This window comes from Heterodontus francisci, chromosome 27, assembly GCF_036365525.1.
Source record: "Heterodontus francisci isolate sHetFra1 chromosome 27, sHetFra1.hap1, whole genome shotgun sequence".
Classification (NCBI taxonomy): domain Eukaryota; kingdom Metazoa; phylum Chordata; class Chondrichthyes; order Heterodontiformes; family Heterodontidae; genus Heterodontus; species Heterodontus francisci.
In genome coordinates this window covers 56,460,299-56,478,778 of record NC_090397.1, presented here as the reverse complement: position 1 = coordinate 56,478,778, position 18,480 = coordinate 56,460,299, and the positions used below count along the sequence as shown (strand labels likewise).

The 18,480-nt window shown below is 44.3% G+C and overlaps 1 protein-coding gene across 3 annotated transcripts in view; it reads right to left on the bottom strand.

Moving 5' to 3' along the window:
• Positions 1-1,458: 1,458 nt before the first annotated feature.
• The window catches only part of LOC137384841 (NACHT, LRR and PYD domains-containing protein 1 homolog), a 38,202-nt gene continuing 21,180 nt past the window's right edge, over positions 1,459-18,480 (bottom strand). The window contains exons 6-10 of one of the 3 annotated variants that reach the window (XR_010977674.1): positions 16,479-18,222; positions 13,217-13,303; positions 12,943-13,110; positions 5,162-5,267; positions 3,503-3,588 (exon numbers count right to left, since the gene is read on the bottom strand). Coding sequence is in view for 2 of the 3 variants with exons in the window: in XM_068059399.1 (XP_067915500.1) it covers positions 3,222-3,588; positions 12,943-13,110; positions 13,217-13,303; positions 16,479-18,222 (2,366 nt within the window). In the remaining variant the exon portion in view is untranslated. Of the gene's footprint in view, positions 3,589-5,161; positions 5,268-12,942; positions 13,111-13,216; positions 13,304-13,330; positions 15,560-16,478; positions 18,223-18,480 lie in introns of those variants that run through there. The other 2 variants (XM_068059399.1, XM_068059400.1) reach the window with 2 other exon arrangements.

The following is an 18,480-nucleotide window of genomic DNA, read 5'->3' as shown; positions in this document are numbered from 1 at the left end:
CCATTATAAGCCCACTGACTCCCAGATACCTCAACTATACTTCTTCACATCCTGCCTCCTGTAAGTCTCCATTCCATTCTCCCAGTTTCTCCGTCTCTGATGCATCTGCTCTGATGGTGCAACCCTTCCACGACAGCTCTTCTGATATGTCTTCCTTTTTCCTCAGCTGAGGATTCCCCCCACCATGGTTGACAGGGCCCTCAACTGTGTCCTTTTCCCACACCGCTACCCTCACCCCTCCCTCCCAGAACCGCGACAGGGTTCCCCTTGCCCTCACTTTCCACCCCACCAGCCTCCACATCCAAAGGATCATCCCCTGCCATTTCCGCCACCTCCAGCACGATGTCACTACCCCTCCTTTCCCTTCAGCATTCCGAAGGGATCATTCCTTCCACAACACCCTGGTCCCCTTACCATGGCATCGTCCCCTGCAATCTCAGGACGTGTACTACCTCCCCATTTACCTCCTCTCTCCTCACTATCCAAGGCCCCAGACACTCCCTGTCAGGTGTAGCAGCGATTTACTTGTACTTCTTTCAATGTAGTATACTGTATTCGCTGCTCACAATGTGGTATCCTCTACACTGGGGAGACCAAACACTGACTGGGTGACTGCTTTGCGGAACACCTCCGCTTAGTCCAAAAGCATGACCCCAAGCTTCTGGTTGTTGGCCATTTCAACACTCCCCCCTGCTCTCATGCCCACATCTCTGTCCTGGGATTGCTGTAGTGCTCCAGTGAACATCAAAGCAAGCTCAAGGAACAGCATCTCATTTACCGATTAGGCACACTACAACCTGCCAGACTGAACATTGAGTTCAATAATTTCAGAGTATGACAGCCCCCCTATTTATTTTAGTTATTTTTTCTTTTTTTGTGTTTATTTTATTTTAGTTTGTTTAGTTTCTTTCTACTGTGCCTACCTACTATTTTTTTCATGTTTGTACTTGGGGCCAGGCTGTTCAATTTTCTGTCAATTAATACCCTCTCTGTACTAACGTTTTGTTGTTCACCACACCATTAACATACTGTTTGCCTTTGCTCCATGACCTTCTAGTCAGTTATTCTGGGTGACCTTGTTCTATCAACACCTCTTTTGTTATCTCTTGCCCCACCCCCACTTTACTTGCTTAAAACCTATTACATTTCTGGCTCTGCCAGTTTTGATGAAGGGGCACTGACCTGAAACATTAACTCTGCTTCTCTCTCCACAGATGCTGTCAGACCTGCTACGTATTTCCAGCATTTCTTGTTTTTATTTCAGATTTCCAGCATCTTCAGTATTTTGCTTTTATTATGATTATCTGTCACATGTCCATGCAGACAGGGCTAACTGGTTTGCAGTCTTATGTTATAACAGAGGCAGGAGTGCAATGTAAATTCATTCCCACTTCGCCACAAGTCACAACACATTATTTTAAAATTTCCCAGTTACTAATACACACTATTTTCCTAGAATAGAACACAATCAATTTTATTCCGTGAATAAACCTATCAGTTCATTATAAAAAAAGTATTAACTAGTAATGAAGTAAAACAAACACACATTTAAAATTTAATGTCAGGACTTAAAAAATTTTAAATCCCTTTTTTTAACCTTGGCATCTCACACATATATGTATACTGGTTAACTGAAAAAATAAAAAGAGCTCTGTTACAGACAGAAAACCACTCAGGCAGATCACTTGCCCACCCCTGAAGAAAACAGAAAACGAGACATGCTGCACCAAAACTGGTACACAGTCCAACCTCCGAGTACACGCAGACAGGCCACCAAGATCCCCCTGGAACAGTTCTCTTCAGGCGGCACCGAGAAGCAACTCTAGCAGGCCCTCCTCGGAGACAGGAGACGAGATGAGTCGAGACAGTGGACTTCAGAGGGTCTTTTATGGAATTGCTGGAAATCACACTGGGCTGTTGTCTTTTCTCCTTCCTTGACACTTCAGCAAACTTGACTTTATCTCCTTCCAGAAGGTAAAACACACACACACTGACACACAACCAGAAAGCTCGTCAGTTTTCTGCCCTTCCAGGTGCTCTGCTGCTACTGTCCAATCAAAAGAATGCTTGTCTCTTCTCCGCCCGTTACCAGAGTTTCCACTCCATCTCCAATCTGAGTCATGTGATAACCAGCAACACTGTTGCCAATTCAGGTCCCTCAGTGTCCTCTTAATGGCTCTTTTTAAAAAAAAACTGGTCCAACATTTATTCAGCTTGACTGTAAATTCCTTTAAAAAATATTTTTTAACAAAAGACAGTCACCTTCATGACACCTAGTAGACACGGATGTGGATTTCAGAGCAAGAGACCCTGAGCATCATGTGTTTTGTCCTCCATTTTGCTGACAGCATATTGTGCACTTGTTAAAAGAAAAGTCTATTTTTATAACTCTTCAGTTTGTGTTCTGTATTTTCAATCACTGAACATTGCATGAGCGTAACAGTAGTAAGAGAACGGGTGGAGCCGATGAAGGACCAAAAAGGGGATCTACACATGGAAGCAGTGGGCATGTCTGAGGTACGAAGAGAGTACTTGGTATCTGTTATTACCATGGAAAAAGGTGCTGTCAAAATGATAGTGAAAAAGGAGGTAGTTGAGATGGTCAAGGTACTGGCCATAAATTTCCAATCCTCCTTCGATATAGGGGTGGTGCCAGAGGACTGGAAAATTTCAAATGTTACGCCCTTGTTCAAAAAAGGGTGTTATGATAAACCAGAAACTACTGGCCAGTGGGAAAGCTTTTACAGACAATAATCTGGACAAGATTAACAGTCACTTGGATAAGTGCAGATGAATTAGTAAAAGCCAGCATGGATTTGTTAAAGGCAAATTGTTTTTAACGTACTTGATTATATTTATATCACTTCAGTGATATGTGCACATAAAACCCCCAAGTCCCTCTGCTCCTGCACCCCCTTTAGAATTGTGCCCTTTATATTATATTGCCTCTCCTCATTCTTTCTACCAAAATGCATCACTTTGCACTTCTCTGCATTAAATTTCATCTGCTATGTGTCCACTCATTCCACCCACTTATGTATGTCCTCTTGAAGTCTATCACTATCCCCCTCAGAGTTTTGTCTCATATGCAAAGTCATATGGTGATATGAGGAAAAGTCAGGGAGTGATTAGCATCTGGAATGCATTCTCTCTATCTTCTGGCTATACTGACATTATGACATTAAGTCAATTACCAGGAGGTTGGGATCCTCTGAACATGATCAAGATCGGGAGTTTGCTGCCAGGGTGGATGCAATGACCTGGACCTGCTTCTGTTGCCATGACTTTTTTTCCTCACAAAGAAGTTTGTTGATATTTTCTTTTACATTTCCCACCCTAGTCTTTGTTCTTTGGTCTGTTATGTCGCTCTCGTCTCCGAGATCTTTCTGTATGGACTCCATGATTTTCTGAAGCCACTCCTGGTTGTACTCCTGGCTTTGAAAGAGGAGCTGCTCAACCTGCTTTTCAACCCGGTCTAAAAGATTTTCATCGTCTATGATTTTGGTGATAATCTTCAGACCGTGCCCCAGCTCTTTGACTTGTTGAATGTTCCTCTGCCCGATGTCACCAAATTCATTTGCACATAAACTGAAAATGGCAAGGCAATGATTGTTAGTAAAAACTTCAAGCGTACATAAATCCTGAGAAGAATTTAAGAATCAGAAAACTCAGCTCACTTTGTCAGCCTGATAGAATTGTACAGGATAGGAGGGGTCATTCAGTCCATCGTGCCTGTGCTGGCTCTTTGAAAGAGCTACCCAATCAATCCCACTTCCCTACCCTTTCCCTATAACCACACAAATTTTTCCTTTTGAAGTATTTATCCAATCCCCTTTTGGGAGTTAGTATTAAATCTGCTTCCATCTTTCAGGCAGTGAAATCCAGATCATCGTATCTCAAGGCATAAAAAGATTCCCTCATCTTCTCTCTGGGTCTTTTGCCAATTATCTTAAAATGTGTCCTCTGTGCCAGTGGAAACAGTTTCTGTAAAAATCCCTCTGAACACTATCTGTTTCTGCACCTACTCCAAACCCACATTCTTTTACTTGTTAATCACGAATCCAGTGCCTTCTTGAATGCCTCACCTCAGTCAGCATCTCTTGTACGAGTGGGCCTACTAACTACAATTCAGGTGTGTCCTTACACAAGACTCCATAAAAGGCCCCATTTGCCATAGTACAGAATAATGCAGGTTTGGCCTAGTTTATAATACTACTTGCTCTTTGCATGACGCATGAACCCTATGGAGGCTAAGAAGGCCAAGAAAAGTTTCCAGAAGGTGCAGGGACCTAGGTGAGAGGTATTATCGAGGACAAGCCCACTTTGCTTTGTGGTCAATTGAGCAAACAGAGAGAAAAATCAAAATAAACTATTTAGTTGTGCATTGAACACATGGGAGTGTTAAAAACTATACTGAAACTTCAAGGAAAATTCCAGATAAAACATCATGCGGATCAGGCAACGGCAGAAATGTTCTGAAGAGTTTGAAATGACCTTGAAGGTGTAGTTGGAGGTTGCTAAGGAGGTCAACAGCATGAACTTAGATCCACACTCCTGAATACAGTGTAGGAAGCAGTTCAATGACCTAACCAGGCCAACCAAGGTGAGGAGAGTGGCACATTCACCTACATCCTGCTGTGTTCAACATCCTACCCTTTCACTCTGCCTTCTCAAGCTACTCCATTGGATTATTCCTCACACTCACTTACCTTGCCCTCTCCATCTAGGAACTTCCTCACATCCCCATCTATCCATCCACCACTAATGTAATGTCATGCCTCTCCCTGATCACGTTAAACTGAAAAATCTGTGTCACTATTGCTCTAATTGAGTGTAGCATATATTAAAAAGCAACAGACTTCTCCTGAAGGGTTTGTGCACATTTAACCTAACAAACTGCAGTTAAATGCGAAAGTCATCAGGTTGGAGCCATCTTTCCGACATGCTGTCATTGTCTCCCTTGCTTTTAAGCCCCCAATTGCCCCCAGGTTTCTGAGCTGCTATGTGAGAATGACTTATGACTTATCTCCTTTCTCAGCTGGTCTTAATTCGAACCCTTCGATTCAGGGAAGTGGTCAGAGGCTCAGGCCCAGGACAGAGAGACTGGATTTACTGTTCCATGACTTTGTAATAAGCACTGCAGTTCCTCCCCATTACTCACCTTCCAGGAGTGGAGCGGACCTGTGGGGAGAACGCCGTGACAAGAGCCGATAAATTGAGCCCAAGGATCGAGGCCCAGTCACTTACCTTCCGGGAGCAGAGTGGATCTGTGGGGAGAACGGCGAGAGAGGAGCTGATAAATTGAGCCCGAGGATCGCGACCCAGTCACTTACCTTCCGGGAGCAGCGCGGACCTGATCTGTGGGGAGAACGCTGAGACAGGAGCCAATAAATACAGCCCTAGGATCGCGGCCCAGGCACATACCGTCTGGGAGAGCAGCGGACAGCAGTCCAGGCGGGCCGGAATTTGAAAACAAAGTGAGCAGTGACGTCACAGGAAAGTTGCAAGGTTATTGGTTGGTGAGTAACTGCTGTTAGGGAATAACACTAAATAGCTGGGTAAGTAACTAAAAGTAAAGGGAAAGGTCTGCAGTTTTTAAAAATATAGTATGTAGTGTTTTTTTTCAGGGAATCAAGGTCCCTAGTGTAAGTAATCTAATTTTTGGGGAATTGAAGGGGATAAATTAAGGGTGAGTCATGGCAGGGCAGCTTGGCAGAGTGGAATGCTCCTCCTGTGCAATGTGGGAAGTCAGGGACACTTCCAGTCTCCAGGGCGCACACAGTGCAGGAAGTGTCTCCAGCTGCAGCTAATCGAAATCCGCGTTTCGGATCTGGAGCGGCGGCTGGAAACACTGTGGAGCATCCGCGAGGCTGAGATCATCGTGGATAGCACGCACAGGGAGGTGGTCATAATGCAGGTAAAGACTACTCAGGCAGAAAGGGAATAGGTGACAACCAGGCAGAGTAGAAGAACGAGGCAGGTAGTGCAGGAGTCCCCAGGCCCATCTCCCTTTCTAACAGATTTTCCACTTTGAATACTGTTGGGGGAGATAGCTTCTCAGGGGAATGCAGCAAGAGCCAAGTCTGTGGCACCACGGGTGGCTCAGCTGCACAGGAGGGGAGGAAAAGGAGTGGAAGAGTTATAGTGATAGGGGATTCTATCGTAAGAGGTACAGATAGGCATTTCTGTGGCCGCAAACATGACTCCAGGATGGTATGTTGCCTCCCTGGTGCTTGGATCAAGGATTTCATGGAGCGGCTGCAGGACATTCTGAAGGGGGAGGGTGAATGAGCAGAGGTCGTGGTACACATTGGTACCAATGACATCGTTAGAAAGAGGGATGAGGTCCTGCAACAAGAATTTAGGGAGCTAGGTAGCAGATTAAAAAGCAGGACCTCAAAGGTTGTAATCTCTGGATTACTCCCAGTGCCATGTGCGAGTGAGTATAGGAATAGGAGGATAAAGCAGATGAATAGGCTGAGGAGGTGGTGCAGGAGGGAAGGCTTTAGTTTTCTGGATCACTGGGTCTGTTTCTGGCAAAGGTGGGACCTATACAAGTTGGACGGGTTGCACCTGAACCTCCTTTCTGGGAGGTTTGCTAGTGCTGTTTGCGGGGGCGGGGTTTAAACTAATTTGGCAGGGGGATGGGATACAGAGTGGAGTTACAGTGGGGGCTGATGCACAGTCAAATACAGAAGAGAAACTGAGTCAGTCTGGAAGGCAAAGCAAATATAGACCTGTTAAGGCACACATGAAAAATGCAAGGCTGGATTGCATTTATTTTAATGCAAGAAGTCTTACTAATAAGGCAGATGAATTGAGGGCGTTGATTAGCACATGGGATTATGATATTATTGCTATCGCAGAGACATGGCTGAGGGAGGGGCAGGACTGGCAGCTCAATATTCCATGGTATAAAATCTTCAGGCAAGACGGGGGGTGGGGGGGTAAAAAAGGTGGCATTGCACTGTTGATCAAGGAGTCAATTACTGCAGTAAGGAGGGATGATATCTTAGAAGGTTCCTCAAATGAGGCCATATGGGTAGAACTTAAAAACAAAAAGGGGGCAATCACCTGGCTGGGCGTTTACTACAGGCCTCCAAATAGTCAGGGAGAGATAGAGGAGAAGATATGTAGGCAAATCTCAGAGAGGTGTAAAAATAATAGGATAATAATAGTAGGGGATTTCAACTTCCCCAATATCAACTGGGATAGTCTTAGTGCAAAAGGCTTAAAGGGGGCGGAATTCTTAAAATGCAAACAGGAGAGCTTTTTGAGCCAGTACGTAGAAAGTCCTACAAGAGAAGGGGCGGTACCGGACCTAATCCTAGGGAATGAAGCCGGACAAGTGGTAGAAATCTCAGTGGGGGAGCATTTCAGGGATAGTGACCGATTTAAGGTAGTTATGGAAAAGGACAAAGATGGACCGGAAATAAAGGTACTGAATTGGGGGAAGGCCGATTTCAATATGATAAAACAGAATCTGGCCAAAGTGGACTGGGAGCTGCTACTTGTAGGAAAGTCTACATCAGACCAGTGGGAGCCATTCAAAGAGGAAATAATGAGAGTTCAGAGCCAACATGTACCCGCTAAGGTGAAGGGTAGGACCAACAAGTCCAGGGAACTCTGGCTGTCAAGGGATATAGAGGATTGGATCAGGAAAAAAAAGGCTTATGGCAGATTCAGAGCGCTGAAAACAGCGGAGGCACTAGAGGAGTATAGACAGTATAGAGGGGTACTTAAAGTAATTAGGAGAGCGAAGAGTGACATGAAAAAACACTGGCGGGCAAGATAAAGGAAAATCCTAAGGCGTTTTATAAGTATATTAAGGGCAAGAGGATAACCAGGGAAAGAATAGGGCCCATTAGGGACCAAAGTGGCAATCTGTGTTCACAATGGAGAAGGACGATGTAGGTGCAGATATCAGGGAGGGGGATTGTGATATACATGAACATACTGGCATTGAAACAAAAGAACAAAGAACAGTACAGCACAGAAACAGGCCATTCGGCCCTCCAAGCCTGCGCCGATCTTGATGCCTGCCTAAACTAAATCCTTCTGCACTTCCTGGGACCGTATCCCTCTATTCCCATCCTATTCATGTATTTGTCAAGATGCCTCTTAAACGTTGTTATCGTACCTGCTTCCACCACCTCCCCCGGCAGCAAGTTCCAGGCACTCACCACTCTCTTTTGTGAAGAACTTGCCTCGCACATCCCATCTAAACTTTGCCACTCGCACCTTAAACCTATGTCCCCTAGTAACTGATTCTTTCACCCTGGGAAAAAGCTTCTGACTATCCACTCTGTCCATGCCGCTCATAACTTTGTAAACCTCTATCATGTCGCCACTCCACCTCCGTCGTTACAGTGAAAACAATCCGAGTTTATCCAACCTCTCCTCATAGCTAATGCCCTCCAGACCAGGCTACATCCTGGTAAACCTCTTCTGTACCCTCTCCAAAGCTTCCACGTCCTTCTGGTAGTGGCGACCAGAACTGTACGCAATATTCTAAGTGTGGCCTAACTAAAGTTCTGTACAGCTGCAGCATAACTTGCCAATTTTTATACTTTATGCCCCGACCAATCAAGGCAAACATGCTGTATGCCTTCTTGACTACCTTATCCACCTGCATTGCCACTTTCAGTGACCTGTGGACCTGTACGCCCAGATCTCTCTGCCTGTCGATACTCCTAAGGGTTCTGCCATTTACTGTATACTTCCCACCTGCATTAGACCTTCCAAAATGCATCACCTCACATTTGTCCGGATTAAACTCCATCTGCCATTTCTCCGCCCAAGTCTCCAACCAATCTAATTCCTGCTGGATCCTCTGACAATCCTCATCACTATCCGCAACCAACCTTTGTGTCGTCCGCAAACTTAATAATCAGACCAGCTACATTTTCCTCCAAATCATTTATATATACTACAAAGAGCAAAGGTCCCAGCACTGATCCCTGTGGAACACCACAAGTCACAGCCCTCCATTCAGAAAAGCACCCTTGCACTGCTACCCTTTGTCTTCTATGACTGAGCCAGTTCTGTATCCATCTTGCCAGCTCACCTGTGATCCCGTGTGACTTCACCTTTTATTGGCATCTGCCATGAGGGACCTTGTCAAAGGCTTTACTGAAGTCCATATAGACAACATCCACTGCCCTTCCTTCATCAATCATCTTCATCACTTCCTCAAAAAACTCAATCAAGGTAGTGAGACACGACCTCCCCTTCACAAAACCATGCTGCCTCTCGCTAATAAGTTCGTTTGTTTCCAAATGGGAGTAAATCCTGTCCCGAAGAATCCTCTCTAATAATTCCCCTACCACTGACGTAAGGCTCACCGGCCTATAATTTCCTGGATTATCCTTGCTACCCTTCTTAAACAAAGGAACAACATTGGCTATTCTCCAGTCCTCTGGGACCTCACCTGTAGCCAATGAGGATGCAAAGATTTCTGTCAAGGCCCCAGCAATTTCTTCCCTTGCCTGCCTCAGTATTCTGGGGTAGATCCCATCAGGCCCTGGGGACTTATCTACCTTAATGCTTTGCAAGACGCCCAACACCTCCTCTTTGATAACGACATGACCGAGACTATCTACACTCTCTTCCCTAACTCATCATCCACCAAGTCCTTCTCTTTGGTGAATACTGATGCAAAGTACTCATTTAGTACCTCGCCCATTTCCTCTGGCTCCACACGTAGATTCCTATCTCTGTCCTTGAGTGGGCCAACCCTTTCCCTGGTTACCCTCTTGCTCTTTATATACGTATAAAAAGCCTTGGGATTTTCCTTAATCCTGTTTGCCAAATGACTTTTCATGACCCCTTTTAGCCCTCCTGACTCCTTGCTTAAGTTCCCTCCTACTGTCTTTATATTCCTCAAGGGCTTCGTCTGTTCCCAGCCTTCCAGCCCTTACGAATGCTTCCTTTTTCTTTTTGACTAGGCTCACAATATCCCGCATTATCCAAGGTTCCCGAAACTTGCCAAACTTATCCTTCTTCCTCACAGGAACATGCTGGTCCTGGATTCTAATCAACTGACGTTTGAAAGACTCCATGTCAGATGTTGATTTACCCTCAAACAGCCGCCCCCAATCTAAATTCTTCAGTTCCTGCCTAATATTGTTATAATTAGCCTTCCCCCAATTTAGCACCTTCACCCAAGGACTACTCTTATCCTTATCCACAAGCACCTTAAAACTTATGGAATTATGGTCACTGTTCCCGAAATGCTCCCCTACTGAAACTTCGACCACCTGGCCGGGCTCATTCCCTAATACCAGGTCCAGTACTGCCCCATCCCTAGTTGGACTATCTACATATTGTTTCAAGAAGCCCTCCTGGATGCTCCTTACAAATTCTGCCCCATCCAAGCCCCTAGCACTAAGTGAGTCCCAGCCAATATAGGGGGAAGTTAAAATCACCCACCACTACAACTCTGTTACCTTTACATCTTTCCAAAATCTGTCTACATATCTGCTCCTCTACCTCCCGCTGGCTGTTGGGAGGCCTGTAGTAAACCCCCAACATCGTGACTGCACCCTTCCTATTCCTGAGCTCCACCCATATTGCCTCGCTGCATGACCCCTCCAAGGTGTCCTCCCGCAGTACAGTTGTGATATTCTCCTTAACTAGTAATGCAACTCCCCCACCCCTTTTACATCCCCCTCTATCCCGCCTGAAGCTTCTAAATCCCGGAACATTTAGCTGCCAATCCTGTCCTTCCCTCAACCAAGTCTTTGTAAAAGCAACAACATCATAGTTCCAAGAACTAATCCAAGCTCTAAGTTCATCTGCCTTACCTGTTATACTTCTCGCATTGAAACAAATGCACTTCAGACCACCAGTCCCGCTGTGCTCCGCAACATCTCCCTGCCTGCTCTTCCTCTTACTGGCCTTATTTAATAGTTCCCCCTCATTTATGTCACCTGCTGTCCGACTGCTCTGGTTCCCACCCCCCTGCCACACTAGTTTAAATCCTTCTGAGTGACGCTAGCAAATCTCGCAGCCAGGATATTTGCGCCCCTCCAGTTTAGATGCAACCCGTCCTTCTTGTACAGGTCCCACCTGTCCCTGAAGAGATCCCAATGATCCAGATAGCTGAGACCCTCCCTTCTACACCAGCTGTTCAGCCACGTGTTTAGCTGCACTATCTTCCTATTTCTAGCCTCACTGGCACGTGGCACAGGGAGTAATCCCGAGATTACAACCCTAGAGGTCCTGTCTTTTAACTTTCTACCTAACTCCCTAAACTCCCCCTGCAGAACCTCGTCACTCTTCCTGCCTATGTCGTTGGTTCCGATGTGTAGGACAACCTCTGGCTGTTCACCCTCCCCCTTCAGAATGCCCCCTGTCCGTTCAGAGACATCCTTGACCCTGGCACCAGGGAGGCAACATACCATCCTGGAGTCTCTTTCACGTCCACAGAAGCGCCTATCTGTGCCCCTGACTATAGAGTCCCCTATAACTATTGCTCTTCTGCGATTGTCCCTCCCTGCTGAACAACAGTGCCAGTCGTGGTGCCACTGCTCTGGCTGCTGCTGTTTTCCCCTGATAGGCCATCCCCCCCAACAGTATCCAAAACGGTATACTTGTTAGAGAGGGGGATAGCCACAGTGGATTCCTGCACTGACTGCCTGCCCCTTCTCGCGGTCACCCATCTATCTGCCTGCACCTTGGATGTAACCACTTCTCTAAAATTCCTGTCTATGACGCATTCTGCCACCTGCATGCTCCTAAGTGCATCCAGTTGCTGCTCCAACCGATCCATGCGTTCTGTGAGGAGCTGCAACTGGGTACACTTCCTGCAGATGTAGTCATCCGGAACGCTGGAAGCATCACGGACCTCCCACATCTCACAGGTGAAGCATTTCACCCCTCTAACTGACATTTCTAGCACTAATTAATAAATTAATTTAAAATAAATACTTATTAAATCCTTAATAAATTATGTTACAATTAACTATATAGTCCCTAGTGCTATATTTCTACTATAAATATTAAATGTTAACTAAATACAGTAATCTCCTCCCTCTGGTTTAGTTACTCTACTTATTAATTAGTTAATTAGGGTTTTAATCAATTTTTATCAATGTTTTATTTTCAAATTCAGTACAAATTCCCTACCAGACAATCAGGTCACAGCTTTCCTGTGACGTCACTTTTTCAGGGAGGAAGTATTAGCTGTTTTAGCAGGCTTAGAAGTGGATAAATCCCCAGGCTGTTATGTGAGGCAAGGGGAGACAGCAGGGGCTCTGACACAAATTTTCAAATCTTCTCTGGCGACAGGAGAGGTACCAGAGGATTGGAGGACAGCAAATGTGGTACCATTATTCAAGAGGGTAGCAGGGATAAACCAGGTAATTACAGGCCGGTGAGTCGATCATCAGCGGTTGGGAAACTATTAGAAAAAATTCTGAGGGACAGCATTAATCTCCACTTGGAGAGGCAGGGATTAATCAGGGATAGTCAGCGTGGCTTTGTCAGGGGGAGATCATGTCTGACTAACTTGATTGAATTTTTCGAGGTGGTGACTAGATGTATAGAGGAGGATAAAGCAGTTGATGTAGTCCACGTGGAGTTCAGTAAGGCTTTTGATTAAGTCCCGCATGGGAGATTGGTTAAGAAAGCAAGAGCCCATGGGATCCAAGGCAATTTGGCAAATTGGATCCAAAAGTGGCAGGAGGCAGAGGATGATGATCGAGGGTTGTTTTTGCGAGTGGAAGCCTGTGACCAGTGATATACCACAGGGATCGGTGCTGGGACCCTTGCTGTTTGTAGTGTACAATAATGATTTAGACATGAATGTAGGAGGTATGATCAGTAAGTTCGCAGATGACACGAAAATTGGTGGTGTTGTAAATAGTGAGGAGGACAGCCTTAGATTACAGGACGATATAGACATATATAAACGTGCATACACACGTACTGCATACTTACTAGAGCTTCTTAAGAGTTCTGTTGTAATGCAGATCCTGAATCATGTTCTTTGTACCTTCATCTGTAATGTTATTATCGTACAAACGAAGGGATTTGAGGCTTTGGTTTTTTGCCAGAGCTTTCCAAAAAAACTGAGCCCCTCTGGAACCAAAATGGTTTGTGCCACATCTAAACAAAAACAAAACAAAACCCAGAGACACAAATGTCTGGGATTAGATTTTATATTGAAATCTGAGCAATTTAAAAAAATTAATTATGTGATGAAAAAACTCACGACAATATCTCAATTCTGCACTTCGGGTCTTGAAGGGCGTTGCTCAAAATCTCTGCTGACTTCTCAGTCAGTTTGTTGGAGCTTACTCTGTAAAATAACAGGATGAAGACATTTGGAGTTTTGATTACCTGTCCAATAAGGATCTCCAACTTGACATAGTGCTGACTGAAGCAGCAGTCAATTTGCGCCCAGCAAGATCCCATAAACAGCGATCAACAATGACAACTAATATTTACATAGCACCTTTAACATAATAAAACTTTCCAACGTGCTTCACAGAAGCATTTTTAAACAAAGTAGGACAATGAGCCACATAAGGAGATATTAGACCAGATGACCAAAAGCTTGATCAAAGAGGTAGGTTTTAAGGAGTGTCTTAAAGGAGGAAAGTGAAGCAGAGAGGCGGAGAGTTGTAGCAAGGGAATTCCAGATCTTAGGGCCTCAGCAGCTGAAAGCGTGACCAGCAATGGGGAGCGATTAAAGTTGGAGATATTTGAGAGGCCTCAATTAGAGGAGTGCAGATATTTCGGAGTTTTGTTGGGCTGGAGGAGATTACAAAGATAGGGAGGGAGCGAGGCGAGGCAGAGATTTGAAAACAAGGATGAGAATTTTAAAATCAAAACATCGTTTGACTTGGAGCCAATGTAGGTCAACGAGTACAGGGGTGATAGGTGAATAGGACGGTGCGAGTTAAGACGCAGCAGCAGCTTTTTGGATGACCTCAAGTTTACAGAAGGTAGGCGTGTACTGGAATAATCAAGTCTCGAAGAAATGAAGGCATGAATGAGGGTTTCAGCAGCAGATGAGCTGAGACAAAATGAAGTCAGGCAATGTTACTGAGGTGGAAATAGGTGGTCTTAGTGACGGTACAAATATGTGGTTGAAAGCTCATATAAGGGTCAAATATAACACCAAGATTGCAACCAGACTGGTTTAGTCTCAGACTGTTTGCCAGGGAGAGGGAGAGAGTCAGTAGCAAGGGAACAGAATTTGGAGTGAGGACCAAAAACACTGGCTTCAGTTTTCCCATATTTAACGGGAGGAAGTTTCTGCTCATCCAGTACTGGATGTCGGATAAGCTGTCTGATAGTTTAGCAAGAGCGGAGGAGTCGAGAGAGGTAGTGGTGAGGTAGAACTGGATGCAGTCAACGTACATGTGAAAACAACCCTGTGCTTTTGATGATGCCATGTAAATGAGAAATTGGAGGGGGCCAAGGATTGATCCTTAGGGGTAACGGAGTGGAAGGAGAAGCCATTGCAAGTGATTCTCTGGCTATGATTAGACAGATAAGAATGGAACCAGGTGAGAGCAGTCGCACTCAGCTGGATGACAGTGGAGAGATATTAGAGGAGGATGGTGTGGTCAAACATGTCAAAAGCTGCAGACAGATCACGATACCTTTGTCACAATCACACAGAATGTCATTTGTGACATTGATAAAAGCTATTTCTATACTGCAGTAGGGGTCAGAAACCTGATTGGAGGCATTCAAACGAGTTCTGGGAAAGATGGGAATGGATTTGAGAGGCAACAACATGTTCAAGGACTTTGGCGAGGAAAGGGTCGTTGGAGATGGGGTGGTAATTTGCAAGGACGGTGGGGTCAAAGGTAGTTTTTTTTTGTGAAGAGGGATGCTGAAGGCAGATTTAATGGAAAGAGGGACAACAACTAAAGAGATAGAACCATTAACGTGGTTACGCAGCTAACATGGGGACTAGGAAGGGAAATTGGGTGGTCAGCAGTTTAGTGGGAATAGGGTCGAGGGAACAGGAGGTGGTTTTCATGAACAGGGTGAGCTCAGAGGGCATGAGGGGAGATAGGAGAGAAACTAGAGAAAGATGTGAGTTCAGGCCTAGGCCAGTGGGAGCTTTAGAGGAAGTTTGGTCGAGTGGAAGGGAGAGAAGTGGCAGAGGCAGTTGATTCAATGGTCTCGATCTTAGTGATAAAGAAGTCCATGTGCTCCTTGCACTTATTGTTAGAGGTGGGGGCAGAGGAGACAGGGAATAAGGGATAGAAGGCAAATGGAATGTTGGCATTTATTGCAAGGGAATGGAATATTAAAGCAGGGAAGTCTTGCTACAACTGTACAGGGCATTGGTGAGACCGTACCTGTCCTGGTCTCCTCACTTAAGGAAGGATATACTTGCATTGGAAGCAGTTCAGAGAAGGTTCACTTGGCTGATTCCTGGAATGAAGGTGCTGTCTTATGAAAAAAGTTGAGCAGGATGGGTCTATACTCATTGGAGCTTAGAGGAATGATTCATGATCTTATTGAAGCATACAAGATGCTGAAGGGCTTGACCGGGTAGATGCTGAGAGGAGGTTTCCCCATGTGGTGGAATCTAAAACAAAGGGGCACAGTTTCAGAATAAGGCGTCTCCGATTTAAGACAGAGGTGAGGAATTTCTTCTCTCAGAAGGTCATTAATCTTTGGAATTGTATTCCCCAGAAAGCACTGAAGGCTGAGTCATTGAATATATTCAAAGGCTGAGGTCAATAGATTTTTGTCTGCATGAAAGTCGAGGATTATGGGGGGGGGCAGGCAGGAAAGTGAAGTTAAGGCCACAATAAGATCAGCCATGACTTTATTAAATGGCGGAGCAGGCTTGAGGGGCTGAATGGCCTACTCCTGCTCCTATTTCATATGTTCTTATGTTTAAGAAAATGGTTTGGAGCAGAGAAAAGAAGCTGGGGGTTATCTTTGCATTCTAAGATGATCCTGGAATAGTCAACAATTTTGGCAAATGAGATAAGGACCCGAAAGTGCTTTATGTGGTCCAGCAAGATCTGGTGGTGGATGGCTAAACCAGTAGACTGCCGTATCCTTTCAAGTCAAGTTATGATGGAGGTGCAAGTTAGGCTTACAGCAGGACTTACAGTCAATCAGTGTATTTTACAGCAAACAAACAGCAAAGCAAGCAATTCTATTTAGAAAGAATTTTGAAAAACAGTCTCTACGAACTGTAGCAAAAAAAAACATATACATAAAATCAAACCCAGTCACATAGAGCAGCGTGGTCTTCATGCGTGATTGATGGGGAAATGACACAACCATCTCCATTCTGGCCTGGAATAGTGGTGTCACAACATACAGGGATTAATGTTGGCCAGGACAGAATTCTGACAGAAAACGCATGACAAAAGAAAGTAAGGCGAACGATAGTACAAAAACAAAGTATTCATAAATGTAAGATTTTAGTCCATTACAGATTGTAAACTATTGCACTTTTATTTCACATTCTTGTGAATAATAATACTCACAAAACAGTTTTGCACTTGAAGAGCACGTCCTGGAGCTGTTTTATTCCTTCATCCCCTAAGGTACAGAGTCTTAAATCCAATTCTTCCACAGTGGAACGACTGAGACAGTAACACAAAGCTGAAATGTCCAGTGGGCTCAGAGAAACATTGAAAAAATCTACATGTTTGATATGAGGAGATACCTCTGCTATTACAGTGGGATCATGCAGTTCAGAAAGACAATGCATTAAATTCAGCAACTCTGACTTCTTAATATCTCGTTTGAGACAATTTTTGAACCATCTCACAAGAGCTCTGGCTGTAGAATGCGTGAGAGGAACACTACAGTTCCACAACTTGCTGTCTCTTGCTGTTGTTAAGGAGCCCATAAGAAGCCTTATGAAATTGTACAGTTTCTCTGTGTGTTCAGGCTGAAATGATCTCAGATAATATTGGCTTTTTTGATTGTTTGGCATTTTCCCAAAACACCAAAGATCCAGACATTTGACCAACTCTTCAGCATCATCTTTCAGTGAAGTTGCACAATACAAAGCTGCAAACTGGTCCTTCAGCACAACATGGTAGAATTCAAAGATACATTGACCTTTACACTTCTTTTCAAGGATAAGATTGGAGAAATACTTTGAAAGAACTCCTGAGTCTATTTCATAGGCACCCAGATCATCTTCATTTATTTCAAGTTTCCCTGACAGCAAATTATTGAAGGACAGTTCCCCCAATTTCAGGACAGTGTCTTTTAACAATTTCTCTTCCTGTTCAGTCTCAGAGTTATTGATAGTGACCATAATCTCTTCAGATGAATTTGTATTGCAGTTAAGCAGGCTGTAAAGGAACAGTGAAAACATTTTGCTGTGCGTCACTGGCATATTCATCATCACTGCAGGACAGCAGCTACATCTGCCCAAAATATTGCACAGGATGTAACTGTTGAGGGGATTTGAAGCCAGGCAGGTAATGGTTTCATTTTCTGTAAAGTACTGATACATTTCTGATGTTCTTTCTTTTACCTGATGGAACATTTCACAATATCTTCTCAACTGAACATTGGTAAACCCAGAGATAATAAAGATGCAATCAAAATACTTCTCGTTAGCTTCTATTTGCTTGGAGTTCCATCGGGAGGTAACCAATACCTGTGCTACTGGAAGGAGATCCCTAGAAATTATTTTGGAAACGAGAACATTTACTTCCGCCTCAGTGTCCATGTTAAAATCACCATCTGGTGGATCCCACTTCAACTGATGATTAAATTCATCCAGTCCATCCAAAATGATCAACACATCCTGAGGGTTACACAGAAGTTCTGTTAGGACTGATGACAATGGCTCACACTGCTTCTTCAGCAGTTTCCGTAGACTGGTCTTTCCTTCAACCTCATTTAAGTTGTAGAATCTGAAAACAATGATGCATCTGAGTGGCTGACTTAATTGAGACGCTGCCCACTCTTGCTGGATGCTAGTCACAGCCCAGCTTTTCCCCACTCCTGTATCACCTACCAGCAGGGCCCGTTTCAAGGAGCACTTTTCCTTCTGGGGCAAAGACAACAATTGTGAAGCTTTCACTTCTCTCTCAATATCCGAAGCACTTGCCCTCATAATGTCCTCCGGTGAGATCTGCTCCTTTGGATAGATGACATGCACGGTTCTGGTAAGTGAGCTGCAGTATTTGGACATCCCATGTGACATCTTGTCAAAGCAAGCTGTTGAGATTTGCAAAATGTACTCTTTGTAACCTTGAATGGCATCTGGAAGGGAATAGTTGAATTTATTGATATGAGTATGTGTTTTATTACAGTGGATTAACAAAACACAGGAAAAGCAGGAATTGAAAACGGGCACCAGGCAGTTAGTTACATATCCAGCTTTTAAAAATACCCAACTCTTTCTACATTTAAATTCCAAAACATTACAGTATTTATACGTTCATTCTCTGTATTTAATATATGGTATGCAATTCATTACACAGCTTAGAATATTGGATGTAATTATGAAAATATTTCACA